General features: G+C 33.6%; 1 protein-coding gene across 1 annotated transcript; it reads left to right on the top strand.

Moving 5' to 3' along the window:
• The first annotated feature begins 20,051 nt into the window (after positions 1–20,051).
• Positions 20,052–21,032, top strand: LOC128172682 (uncharacterized). Its single transcript, XM_052838455.1, has one exon. The coding sequence runs from the start codon at positions 20,052–20,054 to the stop codon at positions 21,030–21,032; it is 981 nt and encodes a 326-aa protein (XP_052694415.1).
• The last annotated feature ends 2,590 nt before the right edge of the window (positions 21,033–23,622 follow it).

Here is a 23,622-nt window from a genome sequence, read left to right as displayed (position 1 = left end):
ACTTAACCCAGTCTGCTGGAGATTTCGTTTTTTTTGCTTTTTTTGTGCAATCGTTTGCGTTGCCTTATTGCTTTGCGGACTGCATTGTGCAGCCACGGGGGGTCGCTAGGGCGATAAGTGATTACCTTATTTGGTATATTTTCTGACGCAGAATCTAGTATTTTATTTGTAATTTCATTACAGACTTGATTTATATCATCCCAAATTATACTATCCCAATCTTGATTTTGCAAGCTGGTTTTATAATCATTAAAATTTGTTTCAGCAAACGACCAAATTTTCCTTGTGAATGTCCTTGTGTATGATTTGGGAAGTTTTAAAACACAATATACAGGACAGTGGTAGCGTGTAGTGCTAGGAAGTACATTTTCACCCACCCAAAAGAAATCAATCTTTTCCGTATCGTTTACGATTAACAAATCCAATATGGTTTCGGAATTTTCCGTAAAATGTGTTGAATTTGAGATTAATTGAGTCATTCCTATGTCTTTAATAATGCCACTAATTTTGCAATTTTTTGAGTTGCGGAGATTGTCATTAAAATCGCCCGTGATAAGTACATTTTCTATGTTTGTGTTTATGGCTTTTTCCATAGACTATGCAATTAGATTCCATTTTCAGCTGAAACATTTTCAGGATATTCTCTCTTATACATCTAATATTGTTTTCTTTTGTGAAAAAGGATTTAAGGGCTTCAGCTTTGCATTTGGACATACTTCTTTTGAATGTGTAGCACATGGCATAGCCCAATCGTCAATCCTTTGCACATCTACTAATTTCTTGCCAATATGACAATTAGGACGTTGGTACAACCCAGTGAATAATAAGATCAACATCTCTAATGTTTACCCCCATGCCAAAGGCAAGAGTAGAGATTAGAGGCTTTAGTTTTCCATCAGATTAAATAAATTGTTACATGATTCTGGCTCTAGACTATTCATCTATATTGGCATGGAATTCTGCTATCATGTTTTTAGGATCGTTCTCTCCAGAAAACATATTGTCGCCTAACTCGTTTAAACACTGCGAACATATATAATACTTTTTTCACATTCTTGTCATTGTTCTGCATATGACTAGGTAGCCAATACAGCGCCACTTCAAAGTTGTCCTTCACAGCATCAATATAAAGAAAATGTTGGGCTTACAAAAGTTGAACATCAATTATTTTTGTAAGTGAACCTGTTTTTCCTAAATAAGAATAATTACTGAAAATGCATTTACATTTAAATTGAGTCACAAAAACGGTTAATCATTAGTTTGTTCATACTGTCCATTATCTACATGTAGTTAAAGATGTGTGCATATATCTTCTTTCTTAAACTGATCGCCCCCTTCATCGATAGAAACTTCATCATAATCCTTGCACATTATAGGCGATCGCGACCTTGACCTAGAAGATGAAGACGGCATTGGTCTTGGACTACAAATTTTGGTAACTTGCATCGGAAGTAATTCCTTATACCATTTCTCCAATTATTCTCTTGCTATTTTTCCTGATGACCGATTATTTATATTGACAACCAAGTAGGGTACTTTTGAAGCAGAAATGTGCGTAGTGCCGGTTTGCGTTGTTCGTTAAAAATTTTACATTATTAACTTTGAAACTTCAAAGTACATGTACTCTTTCTTAATGTGAATCAGCTCTATGGAAAGAGAAAAAGCAACTCCAGCCATGTGGACACGTTTTAATAAAAGTACTTGTTTTATGCGAGCAATCCATCTGCTGTCTCCTTGAATAACTTTCCAGAAGAAACATTCATGTTCTGGACAAAGCAAAGAACCCGTAAGACATTGCAAATTTGCATCGACTGCCAAGTTAGCCGCATTGTCTTCCGTAATGGCAACTACGTTTTCTTTGTTACCAAATAAGATGAAGACATTTTCTTCATCTTCAAAGATATTGTATATCCAGTCTGAGACTCGTACACTGCCTTACTTTGTAGAACTTTGTTTCCTAGAGTCCAGTTTTTAATGAAGTGAGCTGTTGTAAAATCAAAGTAGAACGCAATCAATGGGAACAAATTATCACTCCAAGGAAGTCATAATGTTAAAAAAATATTTGTACAAAATTTACTGTAGTTTCCCAATTTTACGCGAGTACTTTTTTCCGCGATTCAAGCTCTCTTTGAGGGATACAACGGTTTTAGATAGGCACTACATCCTCTGCCAAAGGAACATACATCGGCTTCTTGATTTTGTCACTATGCAAAAATGTCTGCCATTTTCATTTAACATCATTTTTTTCGATTATTGCATTAAACTTCAAGATTTTGGCGCGTATGTTTATGCTGTGTCTTAGTTTTAAGTGTTGTGAGGGAGTCTTGTAAGAGTTGTCTTTTTCGTCATGGCCAGCTAACGTTTTGATTCTAAGAATAAGTGTGTCCTAAGTAGTGGTATATATGGTGCTCTACAACACACTTTATAGTTATATAGTAAGACCCGCCCAGTTTACTATATATTCTTACCAATTATGCTAATAAGATGAAAGGCTTTTTTCTATATATTAATACCAAAGGCTCACAATAGTCCCACCCACTCAGAAAGGCCTACACTATATATTTATACCAAAGGCTTATAGGAGACTCCGCCCTCTCGGAAGGCTCACCCTAGGCTTACTCTATATAGTTATACTAAAGGCTCACAATAGTCTCCGCCCACTCAGAAGGATATTCTATTTATTCATATAAAAGGATACACTCTTTAGAAGAAAGTCCACCCTATCTCGAAGACACTTACAAAGAATGATAACTCTTAGCAAATTTCCAAGATCAGTTAACTCCGTCAACTTTGATGATTTCAATCATCGGTTAAAAAAAAATAGCAATATATATTACATATACATGTACAGTGTAGCTACACATATCACCAAGAAGAAAATGATCAAATTAAAGGCACTTTATTCTGGAATTGGTCCGTAGTACTTCTCACCACGAAAAATTCGAAATCTCTCTATCCTTGTGAAGTTCAAGCTATACGAGAGTTCGTATAATGTAACTCTGATCAAAGAGAGATAACTCTGCAGAGTTCGTATAATGTAACTCTGATCAAAGAGAGATAACTCTGCACAAAATGAAGTCCATCCACAAATACTAAATATATATTCACTATATACACAAGTAGTATGAACATAATTCAAATAGACATAATGTTTTAATTTTGCTTCTTTATGTCCGCAATGAAACCATAGTACTTTTCTCCAGGGAAAGGTTCCAATTCCTCATCCCAATTCTCACCATCTATCTGAATATCCTTGTATTTTGGGAGAGAGGTATCACCTTTTTTGGTACACATATTATCCCGCTCGAGCTAACCTTCATGAATCTGTTTTTCTTTACAATATTTGTAATGGTCACTACCATCACCTCTTTTAATTTTGTGACTGTGGTTAAATTCACAAGATGTAAAGTTTTTTAGAAGAGCTTTGTTATTTTCTGCACATTTAAGTAGATGACTTGACAGTCTTCCTTTTCTAATGACATGAATTTTGTCATACGGACAAATGACTTCTTCATCGGCAGAATTTCTGTAATAATCCATATTCTCTTAGTATATATATAAATGCAATCGTAGACTCCTAATTACGACTTTAATGCTTATGGGAAGAATTTTGGAAATTCAACAACTTGTTGAAAATGTTTACTTTTATATACTTTCAACAATGAAAATGTATTTTGAATGAAAAACTTTATTCTCACATATCCACATCCATTTGTCAGTCAATGACCAGTCAAGGACAGCTAATATGATGTTAAGAACCTTGTTGGTCATTGTACACCTTTATAGGTAAAAATATTCAATACCCTAATTACCTTACTTTTTAAACCAGATGGTCATTATACCGGTTATGGTTTTTTCCCCCCAAAGACCTTTATTAAATAATTTCCTCACCAAGTATTATATGTTACCTATTTATTGTTTTTCAATATAATAATTTCTTTGTCAGTCAATGACAGCTAATATGATGTCAAGAACCTTGTTGACCATTGTACACCGTTATAGGTAAAAAATATTCAATACCCTAATTACCTTAGTTTTTTATCAGATAGTCAATACCTCAGTCATTTTTTTTCCAAAGACTTTTATTAAATAATTCCCTCACCAAGTTTTATATGTTACCTATTTGTTGTTTCTCAAAAATAATTTCTTTATTCCTATAAGCCTTTTTTTTTATCAGATAGTCAATACCTGGTCAAACGTTCCTAAAGACCTCTTAAATAATTGTCTCCCCCCTAACACTCCGAGACGAAACTCCATAACAACTCTATGGGAGGGAGGACACTAGTCCAGATCCAACAGAATTTCTCATGTCAATATTTGAGTTGGTTGCACGTCTTCATACGTCAGTGTATCAATGCCCCCATTAAGCCTTTTTTATCAGATTGGCAATTCCCGGTCATGACCTTTCTATTTTTTTAATAAATTGAACGATGTCTTTTTCATGTGAGGATCTAGGGGGGTGGTCGGGAGGCCCACCCACCCCTATGGAAAATGAAAATTTATTAAATTTACATAGAAAAATTATCGCAAATATGCCTCGGACCCCTCCCCTCCCTTCCCTTCCCTTCCCTCCCCGTTGGAAAAAAATATCTGGATCCTCGCATGTTTTTGTTTAATATTTAACTAACTCAGACAATCCAGCGATTCAGGAATGCATGATTGGATCAATATACATTAGGTTCGAAGTACACTTTTCAAAAACACACAATATTCCATGTTGTTTGTGTTTGTTTGTGGTGATCTGCATTTTTTCTCTAACCTTTTCAACCTGATTAAGGATAAAAAAAAACTACTATGTCAATTAAACATTCATTTATAAAACTGATTTGTTTACATATCATGTCAAATAAAATCAATAAAAATCACAATATATACATAGTTCATACAATATATAATTGGAGTAATTTTTGGCACATTTCTTTGTAAAAGAGTAAATAAAAATAATAAAAATAAATCACAGTATATTTTAATTGTATGTAAAAACATAAAAATGAAACAAAAATCACTTACAAATTAATAATGTACATCAAAGGATTGTGTTAAACAATCACGTAAAAAGCACAACAATCAATTATAAATTTTAATGTACATCAAAGGATTGTATAATTGAATGAAAGTATGAACTCAATCACATTAAAAAGGAACCACAATGATTACAAAGGGAAAAAAAATATAAAAGGTAAACATTTGTAAACATTGTAAAATTTGATCGTGTTAACATACCATGTCAACTTAAAATAAAAATATGTAAATTATGACAATTACATAATATACCCAGTTAAAGGTATACACCATAAAAAAAATATATAAACAATCATCTTCAAAAAATACTTATACTACTCATTTAACGTTCCTTTTATGTATATGCACTCAATATGTCACTTTGATATGACACAATATCATCATCTTATTTAGATATTAAAATCATTATCAATATAATGTTTTTGACAGTTTTTCCCTTAAAGCTATGAATAACTTGAAGTTCAAAATTCTGAACATAGTAAATGATAACTTGCTATTAGGAAAATGCGTTAGGGAAGAAAAGCATATTCTTAATTAAAGCAAAGATGAATATTACACACTGAAATACAATACAGTATGCGAAATTAACGTTAGACCGATAGACAAAATCTATAGAAAGTACGCCCTGTCCATAGTAACTCGACTATTTGTAGACCAACTTGTCTATTGAACGAACGCAGCCTGTCGTCAAGTCGATTGAACGTTTTGCTCAATACCTTTTTAAATACACTGCGATAAGAAGCAGAATGTAATTGCCATGTGCTATTTAAAAGTCAAAAACAATATTCAGAGCATGTAATTTTTGTGATCGGCTTCGGCCGATCACTGTTGTGTCCATACAAGTTTAGCTTTTTAAAAAAGCTTACCGTCTTTAGAGCAATTTCTTAACAGCAATAAGTTATCAAAAACAATTTAATTATTTTTTATATGAATGTCGCCTTCTTCTCCATGCAATAGCGTGCCGAACTTTTTTAAAAAAAATATGTGCCTTTTAAGCGTGCGTGCTTAAAATTGAAAACTATTTACAGTATGTTATTTATTTGAAATCGACTGTAGCAGGTAAAAAGAGATATGAGGAAGGGTTGTATTACAGTAGTAAAATCAAAGTTAATACAACTGCATTCAGTATCATTCAGTTTTACTGATATTAGTTTCACCGTTTCTAATATACAAACCTGTTTACTGATATTAGCCATACCTTATGAAATTTCATTGGTATTTGTGTAATCAAAACAAAAAGAAAAGAACAAATTATTTCAAGAGATGTTACATAATATTGCTTTTAACTAGTTAACAGAAAAATGAATGCCTGAATTTCACTTAGAGCCATTTTTATTGTTCTTTCGTTTTCTCACTTTTTAAGATTTGAAATCTACGAAAATTGTTAAGTCGTACGTAAAAACGATCATCAGAAAATTATCTCCCTTGTGCCGAACAGTATATGAACCAATGAAATAATTGCAAATTTTCACATCATGTATTTTCTACCAATCACAAAGGAGAGGAAGTGCACAGCCCGGAGACTGTAAATTATTTCAACTCTTTATACCGTCTTCCAAGGAAGACGGCAATGAGGCATCCGGCAAATGCTTCCACGTGCGCACACTTTCCGGTTGCATAACTAGTTCTTATAAAAACTTGAAGTTTGGTTTAGTATTTATATAACATTTTACTCGGTTTTAATGTTATTCATTTACCTCAAGAGATGCAAACATACATAAATTACAGTTCGACCTGTTAATTCAAGAATACGCATTTTGTCCCACGCGTAAGAATTTTGATCGAAAAATTCATTCAGTAATGCAGTTGACCTCGATGAACTGACCTCAATCATAAGAAGATGCTCCATGAACTGACCTCGATCTATTGATGTTGCATAATAGTAGCTAGGAAGACGGCTTGATTTATAAACAAGGTTACGTACGTTATAATGCGACCTCAATAGCAAGTTATGATGGCATTCAATGTTTTTCAGTCGCATTAAATTATAAGGGCCCCGCGAGGATTTGCGGGTGCCCTATAGTAATCACTCTGTCCGTCCGTCTTTCCGTCCGTCCGTCTGTCACTCTTCCGTCCACAAATTTCCTGTTTTTTTTCTAATAACTTTTTTTATGGTTGCCCAATCAAGTTCAAATTTGGTATGGTAGTTCACACCCCTGCGAATGTTATTGTCATTTAAATCTTGGACCACGTGGTTTTATTTGACCCTTTCAGTTTCGCAGTAAAAATCATGCCTCGTGTTTATAGTCTAGTTCATGGAATCTATAGGTACTGTAGTAGTCAAATATTAAATCTAGAGGTTTATTGATTTTAAACTTTATCTTTATTAATTGGTGAATAAAATGTGTTCTAGAAATAAATGTGACAATACAAAAATAGTTTTTGTCAGCTGTTGCAACAATTAACATGCTAAGTAGAGATCCCCCCTGAGGATTAATTTTCGATCTACTACAGTAGTCAAATATTAAATCTAAAGGTTTATTGATTTTAAACTTTATCTTTATTAATTGGTGAATAAAATGTGTTCTAGAAATAAATGTGACAATGCAAAAATAGTTTTTGTCAGCTGTTGCAACAATTAACATGCTAAGTAGAGATCCTCCCTGAGGATTAATTTTCGATCTACTATAGTAGTCAAATATTAAATCTAAAGGTTTATTGATTTTAAACTTTATCTTTATTAATTGGTGAATAAAATGTGTTCTAGAAATAAATGTGACAATACAAAAAATAGTTTTTGTCAGCTGTTGCAACAATTAACATGCTAAGTAGAGATCCCCCCTGAGGATTAATTTTCGATCTGCGCCTGACCTAGTAATAGCATCAATAGTGAAAAAGACTATACAATTTTATGCATAATGTTCCTTGAAAATGACTCGATATACTAAGTTTTTATGCAAAACAGACATCCATTATTTTTTTTAAAACATGGTTTTGCACACCACAAGCATCAAACATGGATATGATTTTATTAAGCCACGCAATGTTTGTATTTTCAACCACTCAACACGTGGTTGAACACGAACGATAATTCTGTTCTGAATATTATCGTTAAATATAAAAAACCGCTATAAGGTGAATTAAGACGAACTTATTAAAAGAATATCATGTTTTAACATAAACCAAAGTAGGATACGATATGAAAAACGACCAGTACTTACGTATTTTGAGAATATAATCTGAACACTTATACTTCCGCTCGAAATTTCACAGGAACTGAACAAATCTCGGTGAAGTCTCGTGAACTTTCATTCGAACACCTCTGGATTTATTACATACTTAGCAACGATAAAGAAAACATTCCGAACACATTCGCAGGGGTGGTTCAGTAGGCAGAAATACATATTTTGATGCTAAGTTTGGTTCTCTATGTCTTCTGGTTTGGAGCTGGGGTGGTGGTGTAGATTCCTAACTATGCATAAGAATGAATGGGCAAAGAGATATAACTGCTGAGAATGTTACCATTGTATACATGGAAGGCTGTGAAATATTTGTCCTTTGGGATTAATTAACCTTCCACAGGAAGAAAATCCTAAGATTTATCTTTATCTGTCACATTGAGATTAATTACTGCACTGCCTGTGTCTGCAAATGAACTTTGTTTTGAAGTTAAGGTCATTTTGAATGATGTGTAGTATTGTGTACATTCTTTGAAATATGGATTTAAAATATAATATTCATATTTTATTTTGGTTAAAATACCGTACACAATGATTAATAATAAATTTATTGAATTCTAAAATCAAGATATATATTAAGATATCCTTTTTAACTATTTTATATTTTAATTATTTGTTTTATTTTTTTCTGCCTTAATGCTGTTAATTTTAACAGGTAATCAGATAATAACCCCATTCTGTCATTTCTGAAAAAAATAATATTATTGTAAATTTAGAAAAAAAGGATGAGAGAGCAGAACAATTAATCCCCTGGGAATAATTATCTTGCCTGCTGCAGAAAATTTAGAGGCTTATCTCTATCTGTCATATGGAGATTAATGAACACCTTTGTCTGCACTGATGTTTGTTTTGAAGCAAATTAAACTCTCATTCCATGAGCTGTATGACCTAATATGTTTACCCCTCAGTGTAAAGGATGGAATTTGATAAAGAATATATTTCATTCAAGTCCAAATACTTATATTCTGTAAAATAAAAATAAATATATGAATTACAATAAATAAAAAAAAAATTAAAAAAATTATTAGATATCAGTGTTTTGATTTTTTTTTCTTTTTTAATGGATGTTTTGGTGTTGTTGTTGTTTTTGGTTGCTATGTTTATATTAAAGGAAACTTAAGAATAGTACCTTCTGTAAGCCCTGATTAAATTCAATAAACGGATGAGAGCAGGATAATTAATCCCCTGAGATAAATATCTTGCCTGCATGTTTCAGAAAATCTAAGGTCTGTCTTTATCTGTTATATGTATTACCGTACACATGTGTCTGCAAGTGATGTTTGTTTGAAGTTGGGGCAAAGTCTAGGTATCATTGCATTGGTATCAATTCTTTGTTTTTTTTAACAAATTTTATTTCATCCCATGTTATCCCTCTTTATCCCGTGGATATGACTCATTGGATATTTTTTTGATATCCCACAGTTGTGACTTTACAATGGGATTTGCCAAGGCATAATGAAGTACAATAATGTAGATTATTATAAACAGTGTAAACATTGATTGTGGTGTATAAAACATGGGATAAATAGAATCTCATATGATTTGTAGTATAATATGATTTTTACAATTTGTGTGTTTTATCCCCCCACTAAGGCTCAAGAAAAAAACACTTTAATTGTTGGATGAAAATCATCCAGCTACAAATCACGAGATCCTATATATTCCAGGTCTTTACATCTTCTGCCGGGCATTTATTGTTTATCATTGTTAATATAAAGAGGATGGAATTCAAAGTTTTTTTCACTTCTCTATATTAATTGTTATAGCGGGGCCCTTCCTGACTGGTCAGTTTTCTAGTTTTAATACAACTCATTCTTTGTATACGTGTTAATGCTCTTGAGGAGCCCTACTCAGTATTATGAAGAAGAAGAAAATACATTAACATTTAATATTTAATTACGTTAAAGATATAAAACTAGACAAGGAGTTTACGAACGGCTTTCTCCAAATTTATTTCAAAATTAAATTTGTTGACGGTTTATAATGATCTATATTTTGTAAAAATACAGTACTTTTTTAATTATTTTACATCAAACTGATCATGTTGAATGCTCCTAGCTATCCATATATCATTATTAACAATGTTCCGTATGCACTCCCGTTTACCACACTAATGTTGTGAGGCGGTGGGCCCTTGGGTTTCCCAGTTTTGTGTAACTTGCCTTTTTCTACTCTATAGGATTTTAAGTAGCGTATTCGGAATTAAAAGGAATACTTGTTTGACAATTAAACTGAAGTATTCGCAAGGTGCTAGACCTGGGAGAAAAAACCCGGATAGTCATACACCATTCTAGTTTTTGCATTCGTGAACCCACACTGCACACCTGGAATTCGTTGTCTTAGATTCTGCGCTTTTGTATCGTGTTATCTACAGTATTCAAGGGAATAAAGGGTATTTATATATCTATTTTCCTTTACTTTATCTGAGTTTATTTGATTGGTATTAAAAAATAATCATTACAAGGCAATGTCACTGTGTGTGGGTTTAGAGCCGGGCACCCTTCACCATGTCCTATAGTAAGAGTTTCTATTGTGTTGTGAAGTACCAGGTTATTTCAGCATGTTCACCCTGAATAAAATTACAATACAAATAAAGAATACTATTTGTTGTTGTTTTTGGTTTATAGGAAATCAGTCAGGTCTATAGATTTTGAAAATGTTGTAGATCGGGTGTCTATTGTACAAAAAAGTTAATTTGGCACACTGCAATATACAAGAAAAGCATATGTTAAAATAAAGCAAAGCTGAATATTACACACTTAAAGATAGCTTTTTCATTCTAAACAAAAAAGTTTAAAATTCTATGCATTAAAAACTGTCAATTTGTTTTTGTTAAGAGGATAAGGGACATAAAAAAATCAATGTTGTATTTAGTATGATATTTCACTCTACTGTATGGATATGATATGTTTTTTATATACTAGAAGTATTGATTTCTTCTTCAAATCCAAAATTATTTCTTTCTCTGTAATGACACAATGCTATTGGATCCTCAATATAGTTACAAAAGTAATCAAATCGCATATTCATTTACTGACGTTTATACTTTTGATGACGGATTGAATCCGTTAATTAAAAAGGAAAATAACACACAATATGTCATATATATTGTCATAAGTTCCAATTCTTAACATTTCAAAAAAGAACACTCATCAAAAAGCATTATCAAGCATTAAGCAGGAAACATCATAAGCTTAAATAAAGCAAACCTGAGCATAGCAGGCAGATAATTGGCTAATGATTGATGAAATAATCTCTAATCAAAACAATATTTTAACCATGGTTGGTGTGTTATGATATTTCTCTCTACTGGTATGTGTCACAAGTATTGATTTCCTCACCAAATCCTAAATTATGTCTTTCTCTATAATGTTGTAAGTGCTATTGGATCCTCAATGTAGTAATTTAAATAATCAAATCCCAGATTCATTTGTTGGCGCTTATTTTTTTGTTGATAGCAATACATGAGAATGATGAAAATGACAAACACTAAAGTGGTAGCTGAAAAAAAAAACTTTGCATGATAAACATCTTTAAGGACCCCAAATCAAAAGTTTAGTCATGGACATTATGCATTATAAAGCTTGCCCAGAAATCTTTTAATTTTGAAAAATATCAACCAACAGGAAATATATGTACCATATGAGGACTAATCTATTCATTGACACCATAAAAAATAGTTTTTCTATTTCTAACAGGATATCTTGGAGATGTAATTAAATTCTTATCCTCTTGAAATAGCTGACATTCTTTTCTCTTTTCGCTTTAACAAGTTTAATACATCAGCACTCTTGGTGTAAATATTTTGTAATGTACAAGCTATATCTACTAATTTCCTTCTAACGATTTTAACTGACTGTCCAATATTCTGTAACACATGGAAGATTTCTAATATTTTCCTTTTAATGATTCTAATTTGCTGCCCGATATTGGTAATGATTCCAATAAAATGATAAATTTAGCGACCTCAAAGATTTCCACTTTCTTCATCACTGAATCATTTATTATTTATTTGTTTGATGAGATATCGGCGCTTCTGATTGGTTGAAAAATTTCTTTGATACCTGCATCAATAAAATTGTTGCCGGATCTACTTTTCTCAACTGTTCTGATCTAACACTATTTATAGAACGGGTATTTCCAAGATAAACACTGTCAACAAAATGTAAAGTTGTGTCTGTTTTATTGTCAGCAAAGAAAATGCAATCTTGTGAATATAAAAACTTGAGAGTTTAACCTTCAAAACTGAACGAAACACATTATTTGATTCACGAAATAGAAAATTAAGCGTCTTCTCACGATTTCGTCTGCTTGAGATCAATCAACATTTACAGCGAGGCTGGCTGTTCCTTTTCCAGGAATATTTTAACGAACATATAGGCCTACAAACTTTCACGGTAACACTGCACTGCTGTTCAAATTTGGTAACGATAATCATAAGTTTCAAATTTACACACGTACATGATTGGTCATCAGAAATAGCGTCGTAAAGAAAAGCTATGAGTAATGAATCAACTCCTTCAGCGCATTCCAAGCGGCAGGTATGCCATTTAAGTACATCACTGGCTATCTAGTTACCACAACGTTTGCAAAAGTCGCTTATACATACTATTCTTTGTCGACATACAATGTATCAGCTATTTTCGTACACGATCGCCTTTCCTTGAATGGTTATGTCCAGTTGCATTCTCCAGCGATCTCACATGAAAACTAGTTTTTTTAACGAGTTTTTCTGCACATTGAATAATATCACAAGCTATCGCATGTATTTTCTTTTCGTTTTCAATTCAGCCGGTTCAGATTTTAACTCACTATTTGTGTTTAATCCATTAAATTCAGCTCAATAGCTCTGCATCAGCTGAAGGCGCATCCATTTTGAATACTGTTGCTGTTGTTGTTTTGTATTCATACGCGCCGCTTCATTTACATTTTTTACATGTTTGATCAATGACACTTCACATTTTTTTTTATTTGAAAATGTTTTATTAAATAAGAAATGAAGATAATAATTGCGTAGCGCATTGATGAAGTTTTCCGGTCAATTTTTTCTTTGATACGTCGATCAATAGAAAAATTAATATCTTCATTTCTTAATACATAGAAATGTCATTTAGATGTTCTCTACGAATTATATTTCTCGCTAAGCGTTGCAATAGCACACAGCACATCAAAAGTAAGCAGCAGCACATCGATATAGCAGTAGAACATGCAGAAAGGACTGAAAAGATGCAATATATTAATTATAGGTTTTGCTTTAATAAAGTCTGTCTAAGCATAATATATGTTGCATACCTACATTACATTTTATAATTTAAATATCTCTTGACTGTAACTCAAACTGCTCATAATACTTAGGATAGAGCACATTAGACTGTCTCTTTTTTTACACTGTTATATTATGATTTTTAATGCAAGAATAAAAGCGGCAGACAAAACTGTTGTGTTAACTGGAAAAAAGTATCTGTATTAGGTCTTAAAAAACCTTCAGAGTCAAAAGAATCAAGTGAAATGTTTGAGTTTGATCTAGTATATATTGGATTTCTTAAAGATTGCTTTTGATTCTTTTTAATTAACCACAATCTTAAAAGAATCGATATTAAAATTGTTGTAAATAGAGATAAACAAATTGAAGAAAAGGATAAGTATGAACTTATGAGGATGGTTAGCGTTGGAACACCATTTCCGTCATTATGTGAGGAACTTTGGGTGGATCCAGTGGTACTCGTCTCGTGGTCAGTTCTCACTTCATCCGACTGTTGAAGATTGTTACAATTGTATTATTGTACATGTATGCTATTTCATCACTTATTGAGAGTAGCGAGCACTGCTTGGAACCTATATTCACATGTTGACTGCTCATGTGCACCATGCCGTCACCAGAGCTGCTTGCGATGTACCCCATAGCGTGATCTTGATTGCTTTTAACATGTCCCATGGCCTGATCTGGACGACTCATAACGTGTCCCATGGCCCGAGCAGGACTGCTCGTGACGTGTCCCATAGCGTGATCTGGACTGCTCGTGACGTGTCCCATAACGTGATCTGGACTGCTCGTGATGTGTCCCATGGTCTGACCGGGGACGGTCTCCTTGGTCAGCACGTGAGATGATGGTGAAATAATCTACATTCTAATGAAATTTACATTAAATTCTAACATTCCTATATTAACAATATAAAGATTAAAATGAGTTCAAATTTTATTACATCCCCCGAATTTTTGACATCCTGGACAAAAAATCAATCTGCTATATAACTTGTCTCATTAGGTAACTTTTGATTAGCATTATTACTGTTCAAAGTTGATACATAATCTTTCAGTTATTTAAAAAGAAAAAAATCATTTAAATAAATTCTATAATTTCTTAAATGAAACTGATTGCAAAGCACATACGGTTGTTGACCATGTTTTTAAATTTGCACAAACAGTTCATAAAGATCATGGAGAGGTTGTGAACTTGTAATATAATATGAGAGCTATGATTCATAATGAAAGGTTCAACTTACACATTGAGTCTCATCATCTCCTACAAATACAATTGGTACATTTTTGGCATATTCAATAATGGATGGTACATCATTACAGTCAAATTCACTTTGAATGAAAATCTGTCGCACGGATGCACATGTCAGGTCAATGCTGGAGGTGGTGTCGAAATACGAGAAACATAACACATGTTTGTCAATACATCCAACAAATCTGCTGTTTTTATACCAATTGCAGCTTTCGTTATCACATTCCTCATATAAAAACACATCTTTTTTTTACAAAAAAATTAACGTTAAAATATTTAATAACGCTAACAAGAAAAGCATGATGACGATTACCAGGTAAGCGCGCGAATAAATAATCAGATGTCGCACCCGATGTATAACCTGATATAAAATATTAAGTTGACCTTAATATTTTCGATTCAAAAAAATAGTATCAGTCTTTGAAAATTGATGATAATTTTATTGTACATGAAAACTGTCTGTATTTCATTGCTTATAAAAAGGGGTATACTGAAAATTTAACGTTGAAAATGTGTCTTTTATTGTCATGATGCCAAAATTTTAATATTGATAATAAAGAAAAGGGTTCGGTAAAATATTAGCAGAGTTGTTTACAGCAATATGCTGTACTAATACCCTAGTGAAGTAAAATTCTGTTAAACTTTTCTGAATGAAGTTTTCAAAATATGACAGAAGACTTCATATATAGAATTCATATATTTAAAAAAAGGGGGATGGGGGGGAGGGGGTAGCAAAACAAATATTTGTTATCGATCTCAATATATTTACACTAGATTATGTTTAAAAACAATCACATAATGTTATTAAATTTGTTCCCACGAATTCAAGTAGAGGTTAACTTATCTACTCTGGGTGTGTTGATATGAGTGTTTGGTGATGTCTTTTGTCCCATTGTCGATGTAAGAAAAGCAGCATTGTAGGTGTAGGTTCAAGTCATGATCGAACTAAAAATATATTTTTTACTTCAAAGTTGTTTACCTCACAAAAATGACCGAGTACGCATTTTGTAGAGGCGCAGATTTGTGTAAAAATGTTCCTTGAACACTTCACGGATGTAAGATGCCTAGTTTACTACAGTTGTTGTGTAGGAGAACCCAGAGAACCTTAAACACTGGACGAGGCTGTTCTTCTCGAGGTAGGACTTTATAAATAGCAGAATATCTGCTCTTCTCGAAGAATGAATACATTCTTGACACTCTGGTGTGAATTCTGTTGCTCGAGCATCTGAAGACAACCTCACCATGGCCACGGGAGAGGGAGCGGAGGTCCATGTTTCCACTGCAGTCGTCAACTGGACACGAAAAACCTGTTGCAAGAAGCCCTTTCTGCCTGCACCATTCATGTACAACGCTATCATCTTGTGAAAATAGATGGAAAAAATTTCTTGGATTGGCAAAGTCTCCAAAGGTTATTGATGATACGTCCAGTTTCCTCTCTCTAAAATTCCCCCCGCTTCTAAGGCCCTCCCGATCCGAGGTATTTGACGAGGCTAACATCAAGGGGATCTTCACCTACTTGCTTTTCAAAACGGCACACGACACAAATCTAACACAAATTTTTACTTATATGGACAGGGGTGCGAGGCTACATCATCAGAATAACTGAATTGACCGATGCTTTTCCCAAAACATGCCAACGTATGCAAAACACCCTTATTTGACAATATTTTCCCGCTACGATATCATCGGCGATCGATTCGTCGGAGGAAAAATAAACCAAATCAAAGTGACCAATGCTGTTTCTAGAAAATATGCAAACGTTTGCAAAACATCCCCCCTTTAATAATAATTTTCCCGCTAAAAACTAATCTGCAGTGTTAGCTTGTCAAAATCGACCAATAGTATTCTGGAAAATAATGCGCACGTGGAGAAAACGGCCATTCCGCTTCGATAATTCGCCGAGTACACTCGGCAAAAAATAATGCACAGCTCTTCCAAAAACACAAAGTACACGAATAGCGGAATGCGTTCATATATAATTATTTCATCATACATCTTTTCATTTACAATATATATTAACTTCTTTTCAAGTGCCTTGCGGTGCCACACTGCCATTCAGATATTCACATCGCCTGGTAGACACGTTCCACGCATACAGAGAGTAGTTCCTCTTAGACTCACACAATCTGTAAGGTATATAATGTAATTCTTTATATATGAATCTTCCTTTAACGATACTTCTATTGTATTGAATATGATCATAAACACCTACCTAAACAGACAATGGAAGGGTCTCCATGCCGCCGCGTCCCATGCGAAGTTCATAAGCTCGGCACATTCGTAAAAAACCAAAGAATTTAATCCATTCACAAAGCAAAATGTACATATCAAAATTCTTTGAAAATGCGTCAAAACAAGCGGCGCATTTCATATGGCATTGCGCTGCTGTGCCTATAATGTCCTGGATGTCCCGCCAGTTCACGTTAATCAGTTGATTTCGTGACGCCATGACGGACAGTGTAGAAACATGAGATAATGTATTGTATCCATCAATGGTTTTGAGGTTTTATTCTTAGCAACATAAAAGTTTGAAACATAGCTAGACTTCATTTTTATTCATAATTTTAATACTTCATAATTGTTGATAGCCTTCTGAATGTATATGTTCATTTCTTGGTTTTTTTCTTCATATTTCAAAATATATTACGTTAGATTTCGATACGGAATAAACCGAACACACTCTCTCTCAGACAGACAGACAACAATATACAAATGTCCTTGACAATGTTTGTCCAATTGTTCAAATTCAAAGCTAACCACGTTTTCAGATCGATACGGAACAAAACCGAACGATTTGCACGTCCATATATATATATATATATATATATATATATATACCGTATATATTTTTGTCTTGTAATGGATATTTATATACCGGTAAAAGAACTTGTTAAAATATATAGAAAGGATGCTACATATTTGTATCTTTAAACCCATGTATATCACAAATGAAGTATCACAATTTTACTTATAAGGAGCAGAAATATGGCTTCAAGTACATGTAAGTATAACACTCACAGAGTCTGAATTTCTATCCATCATTATTTAGGACAATTTTCTCATTGCTTCTTCCCATTGACCCAAAATAGCATCTTTTTTAAGGTTCTGCTTCATAAAGAAAAATTCCTTCTCAATCTGAAATAAAATAGGAATAATCTTTACAAAATGAAACCATTTCTGTTCTGGATATTAAGAAAAATAATATCATCTACAGGGTATTAAAAATGTGAGGGATACAGACAATATTCTAGACCAAGAGCTAACTGTCAAAAAAACGGTATTCTTTACCTGCTCCTATACTGTTAATTAATGTAAATTGCATAATCACAGTAAAAATCGTAAAAAAGGAAAGTTCATTAAATAAACTTACGAATTTTAAGTACTTACAAATACAGCTTTTTTCTAAAAAATGGAAACCTTTTTATGAGATGTTCTACAGATCCACCATGTTTTTTTTCTATAAACAATCTCCTTTGTTTTAAGGTGCACTATCTCTTAGTTTTGTTGGTTTTTTAAATTCCTTCACCAGTACATTTTCTGCCTCTTCTAAGGTCATTTTCTCTGAAAAATATATAGAGGAACATTTACCAGCTAACATAAAGGAAATTGAAAAGATAATAATAATTTGTATTTCAGATGCCTTCAGCAATGAATGTTTTTTCTGTGTACTATCTGAAAATAAAAGTAATCTACCTAGATAAACTTATCTACCCTTTGAAAGATAAATGTTTAGCTTACCATCTGTTTAGGAGACATTTTTCAAGCACACTTTGGGTTTTTTCTCTGCTGTGTGCTCAACAGCCTTTCCCCTTGCATTCCAACGCCACCTTATATGCCTTACTTTCTGTGATAATTTTTTGTTGAAATATCCCTAGGTAAAAAAAAAATAATAATAAAGGGCATCTCATCTGAGAATATTTTTAACAACTCTACCTCTATATCAAATTAAATGACTTACCCAAGGATTTTTAGTGGCTGAGTGACCAATGCATGGAAACTTTGAATACATAAGTCTTAGAAAGTCGGTTTATATTCTTTTTTCTCAAAATTACCAACACTTAAAACATAGTAGGCCGTCTCTACTATCATTTTGTCCCATTCTTTATATAGTTCTCCCTTCTCCAGTAAAGATATTATAACGGGAGAATATGATGGTATGTACCTTTCAAGGGACACATTGGATATTGGAGTTGGTGGTACATGTATTTGGCTCTGTAATTTAACAGGAAAAATGTTACATATTCATAATTGCTTTTAAATCAACAGACATTGCATTTGAATGTTCTTGCAGCATTTTAAACATAAGATATACTAGTAGTATATAGTACAGTATACAGTCACTTTGCAGTCAGGGTGGGTCTACAGTCACTGAGGTCATAGGGTATGCCCATGGGTCATAATAGAGGTCAACCAAACGGGTGTGTAATGTTACACCCAAATGACAGATATCAGAAGTGCCCTATCAATAAAATGGGTGTGTAAAGTTACACCCAATGAACATCCTATAAAAACGGGGGATGCTAACATTAGATTTTTAAAAAAATGGAAACCCAGGGAAGTCAATACAAATGGAAAGTTTTAGCGTGGAACTCTTTAAGAAGAAACGAGAAGAAATGGACATTGCAAGAGGGTCAATGGTTTGACAAGAAAGAGGACTGCATAACTGATTTTAAAGACAAAATGAAAAAAGGATATTCCATAGCTGACTGTTGGGGATCTGAAGAATACTTATTAAAAAGACGTGTTATGCCACAAAAATACTTTCCACAGTTTAAAACATACCAGATATGAAACCTAAAAGTGACTGTCTCAAAAAAAGCGTTAAATTTAATGACAATGTACAAATAATTTTAATACCTTACGAAGAACGAAGAGGAATTTGGATGGAACATGCCATAGATAGAGCTCATTTTAAGAGAAGAATTCAACAAACGGAGAACATTTTATTACCTGTACTTCTTTGGAAATTGAAACAATGTACACTTAACAGTGAGACGAGCATAAAATAGAAAAATCTTGGAAGTCTTGCTAGAAGTCAAGATGGCGTTATGTGGTTTTTCAAAATCCCTCCTACATAAGTAATAATAGACGTTAAAAAGCGAGTATACAGTCAAGAGGTGAAAAAGGTTACACCCACAATCAACACATGGTAAACAGTGCATTATACAGTCAGTGTTCTAGAAAGTTAGCATTCTACAGTCAATAGCCACGTGACGTTGACCACTTATAAATGGGTAATTTTAAAGAAAAGTTTTATCATTTCTGAGCACATCTCAGAGAAAGAGGATACAACTATACATTTCCCCCCGGTGTAAGATCCTTGTTTTAAAAAACAGTGATGGAACAGAAACATAAAAACGTTATTAAGGCAAATTATTCGACACTGGTGAAGAAAATGGTGGCTGTTTCTGTTGCAGGACACATTTACAATTCAAACATAATTACCGAAGAAATGAGAGAACAGATAGAGGCAGAAAAAACCAATTATGACAAAAGCAGAAAATTGATCAGCATAATTTTAGGCAGAGGTTCAAGAGCATTTATGGGACTGAGAACAGCATTAATGAAAGCTAATCAAGCCGACTTATCCCGGCTCCTGATGAAAAAAGACGATGACACAAAGACTGAGTACGAAAGGAAGCTGGATATGGCAAGATCATTAGTCATTTGTACGAAAGAAAGAGGGGGTTCCTTAAACGAAGCAAAGAAAACTGATCAACACTCTCATGAGCCAAGATGTAGGATACCTTTGGATGATTTTAACGACGTATTTCTTACCGTAATGCCTTTTAAAGGGGAGATTTACGTTCACATCCGTCATTTCACAGAATCACGTGGTCGTTTTATTGCCACCAAGAAAGGAGTTACCTTTCCATTAGCCCGATGGTTAAAGTTTGAATCTCTTTTACCAGATATTCAAAACTACATCGACAATACTGAAAAAGAAAATGAAGAAGTACAGTGGCATGTTGGTGGAGGTGTGTTCATTTCATTATCACCAGGCTATTCAACAGTAGACATACGACACTTTTGGAAACCAGACAATGTCCAAGAACCTACACCTACACGAAAAGGTGTTACTCTTAACAAAAAGAAATTTTTAAGACTTAAAGATGTCATTGAGGAGTTGCATGAATATGTTCCAGAACTGGAGGACATTGAACATTGCATTCTTAGCGAGTCCCATCAAAATCAGCTTGGAATGTTAAGTTGCCCTGAATGTACACCCTTTGGCTACGATCCACAAGACAGTATTTCATTGGAATACAACGTATATGACTTACAAGACCCGGAAACCATAGAGAGTGATCTTGAATGACAATGAACACTAATCTAAAAATAATTAATGAAACGGATTTGTTATGGAAATCTATTATTTATTGTATATATGTTCATATATGTTCTATGTAAATATTTTTTCTTCTAACAATATATTAAAATAAAATAGTTAAAAATGATACTTTTACTTAGTGTTTTTCATGTTATAAAAGTAACAGTCGAAGAAAGATTATTATTTTGTTAAAGTATGTCAAACCATACGGATTATTTAAGAGAGCTCTACTACACACCTGGTAAACCGGGGGCATATGCCGGGCCTGAAAAATTATATCAAGCTGTTAAACAGGAAGGCAAATACAAGATTGGTAGACAGAGAATAAGACAATTCTTAAATAATGAAGACTCATATAGTCTGTATAAACCAATTCGAAAAACATTTCCGCGTTCAAAGGTGATAGTGAACACCATTGACTCTATGTGGGATGGTGACTTGGCAGACGTTTCAAACATTGCATCCCATAATGATGGTTATAAATTTTTATTAGTACTCATTGACATATTTAGTCGATATCTATTTATAGTTCCCCTAAAAAATAAGCACCATCAGAACATTGTTGATGGTTTAAAATTAGTTTTTCAAAAAAGACGAAAACCAAATACCCTTAGAACTGATAAGGGTAGTGAATTTAAAAATCGTTGGGTAAAGGCATTTCTGAAGAAAGAGGAGATACACGCCATATACACACAAAATGAAACAAAAGCAAATTATGCAGAGAGAGTTATTCGCACCATGAAGAACCTGATGTATCGTTATTTCATGAAGAACCGAACCTATCGTTTTATAAATATTTTACAAGACTTGGTAAAAAGTTACAACAAAAGACCTCACAGATCATTGGGTGGGAATGCTCCAGCTAATGTGAACAAAGAAAATGCCGATGAAATAAGACTAGAGTCTTATCTTTCTGGGAAAACCAAGCTAGATGTTAACCAGTCCAAAACATTAGGCAGATCAAAGGAGAAAAAAAGAGCAAAACCCTTTTTCAAATTTAAAATTGGAGATGATGTCAGATTATCACAACTCAAACACCCTTTTCAAAGAGACTATCAACAGAAATGGACAGAAGAGTTTTTTAAAGTAAATGAAAGATACAAAAGAGGTCAAATACCGGTGTACAAATTAAAAGATTTGGCAGGTGACCCTATAGAAGGTACCTTTTACGAGTCTGAGCTTCAGAAAGTCATAAAGTCAGAAGACGTTTCTTATAGAGTGGAGAAAATACTTAAAAGAAGGCGTCATGGTAAAACCCAAGAAGTGTATGTCAAATGGGAAGGATGGCCAAAAAAATTCAATTCATGGATTCCAGAGAGTTCCCTGGGAAAACAATAAAAGCTGCTATGATTTTACAAGTCCTCTCTATTCAAGATGAGCGTACGAATGGTATTGACGTCTACGGACAGCTCTGAATATTTTGAAAATAAACCCAATTGCTTCCGAGTACACTTAAGTAAACAAATTCAATTTGATGGATATTGGACTGTTGCCCTGACGGAATTTTCTACAGAGAGTTGGACTACGTCCAACAAGACAAAATCAGAGTTATTTGTTTGTTGCGATATCTGCGAGGAAACAATTATTGGTGGAAAAGAGGCACCCCTCCTACGACGCATATCCCTTGGAGAGATACCTGAAAATATCACTTACACACTTCCTTATTATATTCCAGTTAAAATTGGCCAATTACAGCAGATCGCTGTATATATAACGGACAGAGAGGGAAACTTAGTTTCATTCTTAAATGGACCAGTGACTGTAACACTTCATTTCAAGAAGTTCCCTTTTGTTTTATGATGAATAGTCAGACTTACGTCAGTGATCCCAGAATATGGGAATCATTTTACAAGAATATGGCAGAGAAAAAATTTAATCCTTACAAATACAAACCACAACAAATTGGGAAAGGTGCGAGAAGTTACAAGTCTTATGTCATACCATTGAGACCCCACTCTCAATTAAAATCTGAAGAAGAAGGAACCAACACTCACGTGACTCCAGTAGCTGCAGTGGAAGAAAGAGCGAAAGTGGAACATTCCAAGGATGTCAAAGAGGGTGTTCCATTTGTCAGAGTTCAGGGGGGTATAAAGAGACCACGTTCGCAATCTTTTGCCATTTCGTCAAAGAAATTGAAACGTGCAACACCTAAAACTCAGACAAAGAAGTCATCTAAACCTGCAACAAGAAAAAAATCAACTCAGGCAATCAAAACGAAATCTGTTAAAAAGCAACAACAGCGAGTAGTAAACAAGAAAAAACAGACAAGAAAAAAGAAACAATTTCAAATTGACAGTTACAGAAGTATCTTTAAATTGTAAAAAAAAAAAAAATGGCATTTTTAAGCAGTGATAATCAAGACATTGCCCAACCAATGGAACTCTCTCTTTTTGCATCTCCAACAAACCAAGTAGCGGTTGAAAAAGTATATTTTACAGAAGCAAGACCAATTTCTAGCATTGGCGTATCTGACACTCCGATCGAGATTGTAGTCTCGGGTTCTGGTACAGAATATATTGATTTCAAAAGAAGCAAATTGTACGTTAAGGCCCGTATATTGAAAGCAGATGGATCGACA

This window comes from Crassostrea angulata, chromosome 2 (genome assembly GCF_025612915.1).
Source record: "Crassostrea angulata isolate pt1a10 chromosome 2, ASM2561291v2, whole genome shotgun sequence".
Taxonomy (NCBI): Eukaryota; Metazoa; Mollusca; class Bivalvia; order Ostreida; family Ostreidae; genus Magallana; species Magallana angulata.
The sequence above is the reverse complement of the archived record's forward strand: the minus strand, read 5'-3'. Positions and strand labels throughout refer to the sequence as shown.

What these genes read in the sequence shown, in the direction of transcription:
- LOC128172682 (XM_052838455.1), top strand. Translation starts at nt 20,052, where the DNA reads ATGGAACAGAAACATAAAAACGTTATTAAGGCAAATTATTCGACACTG.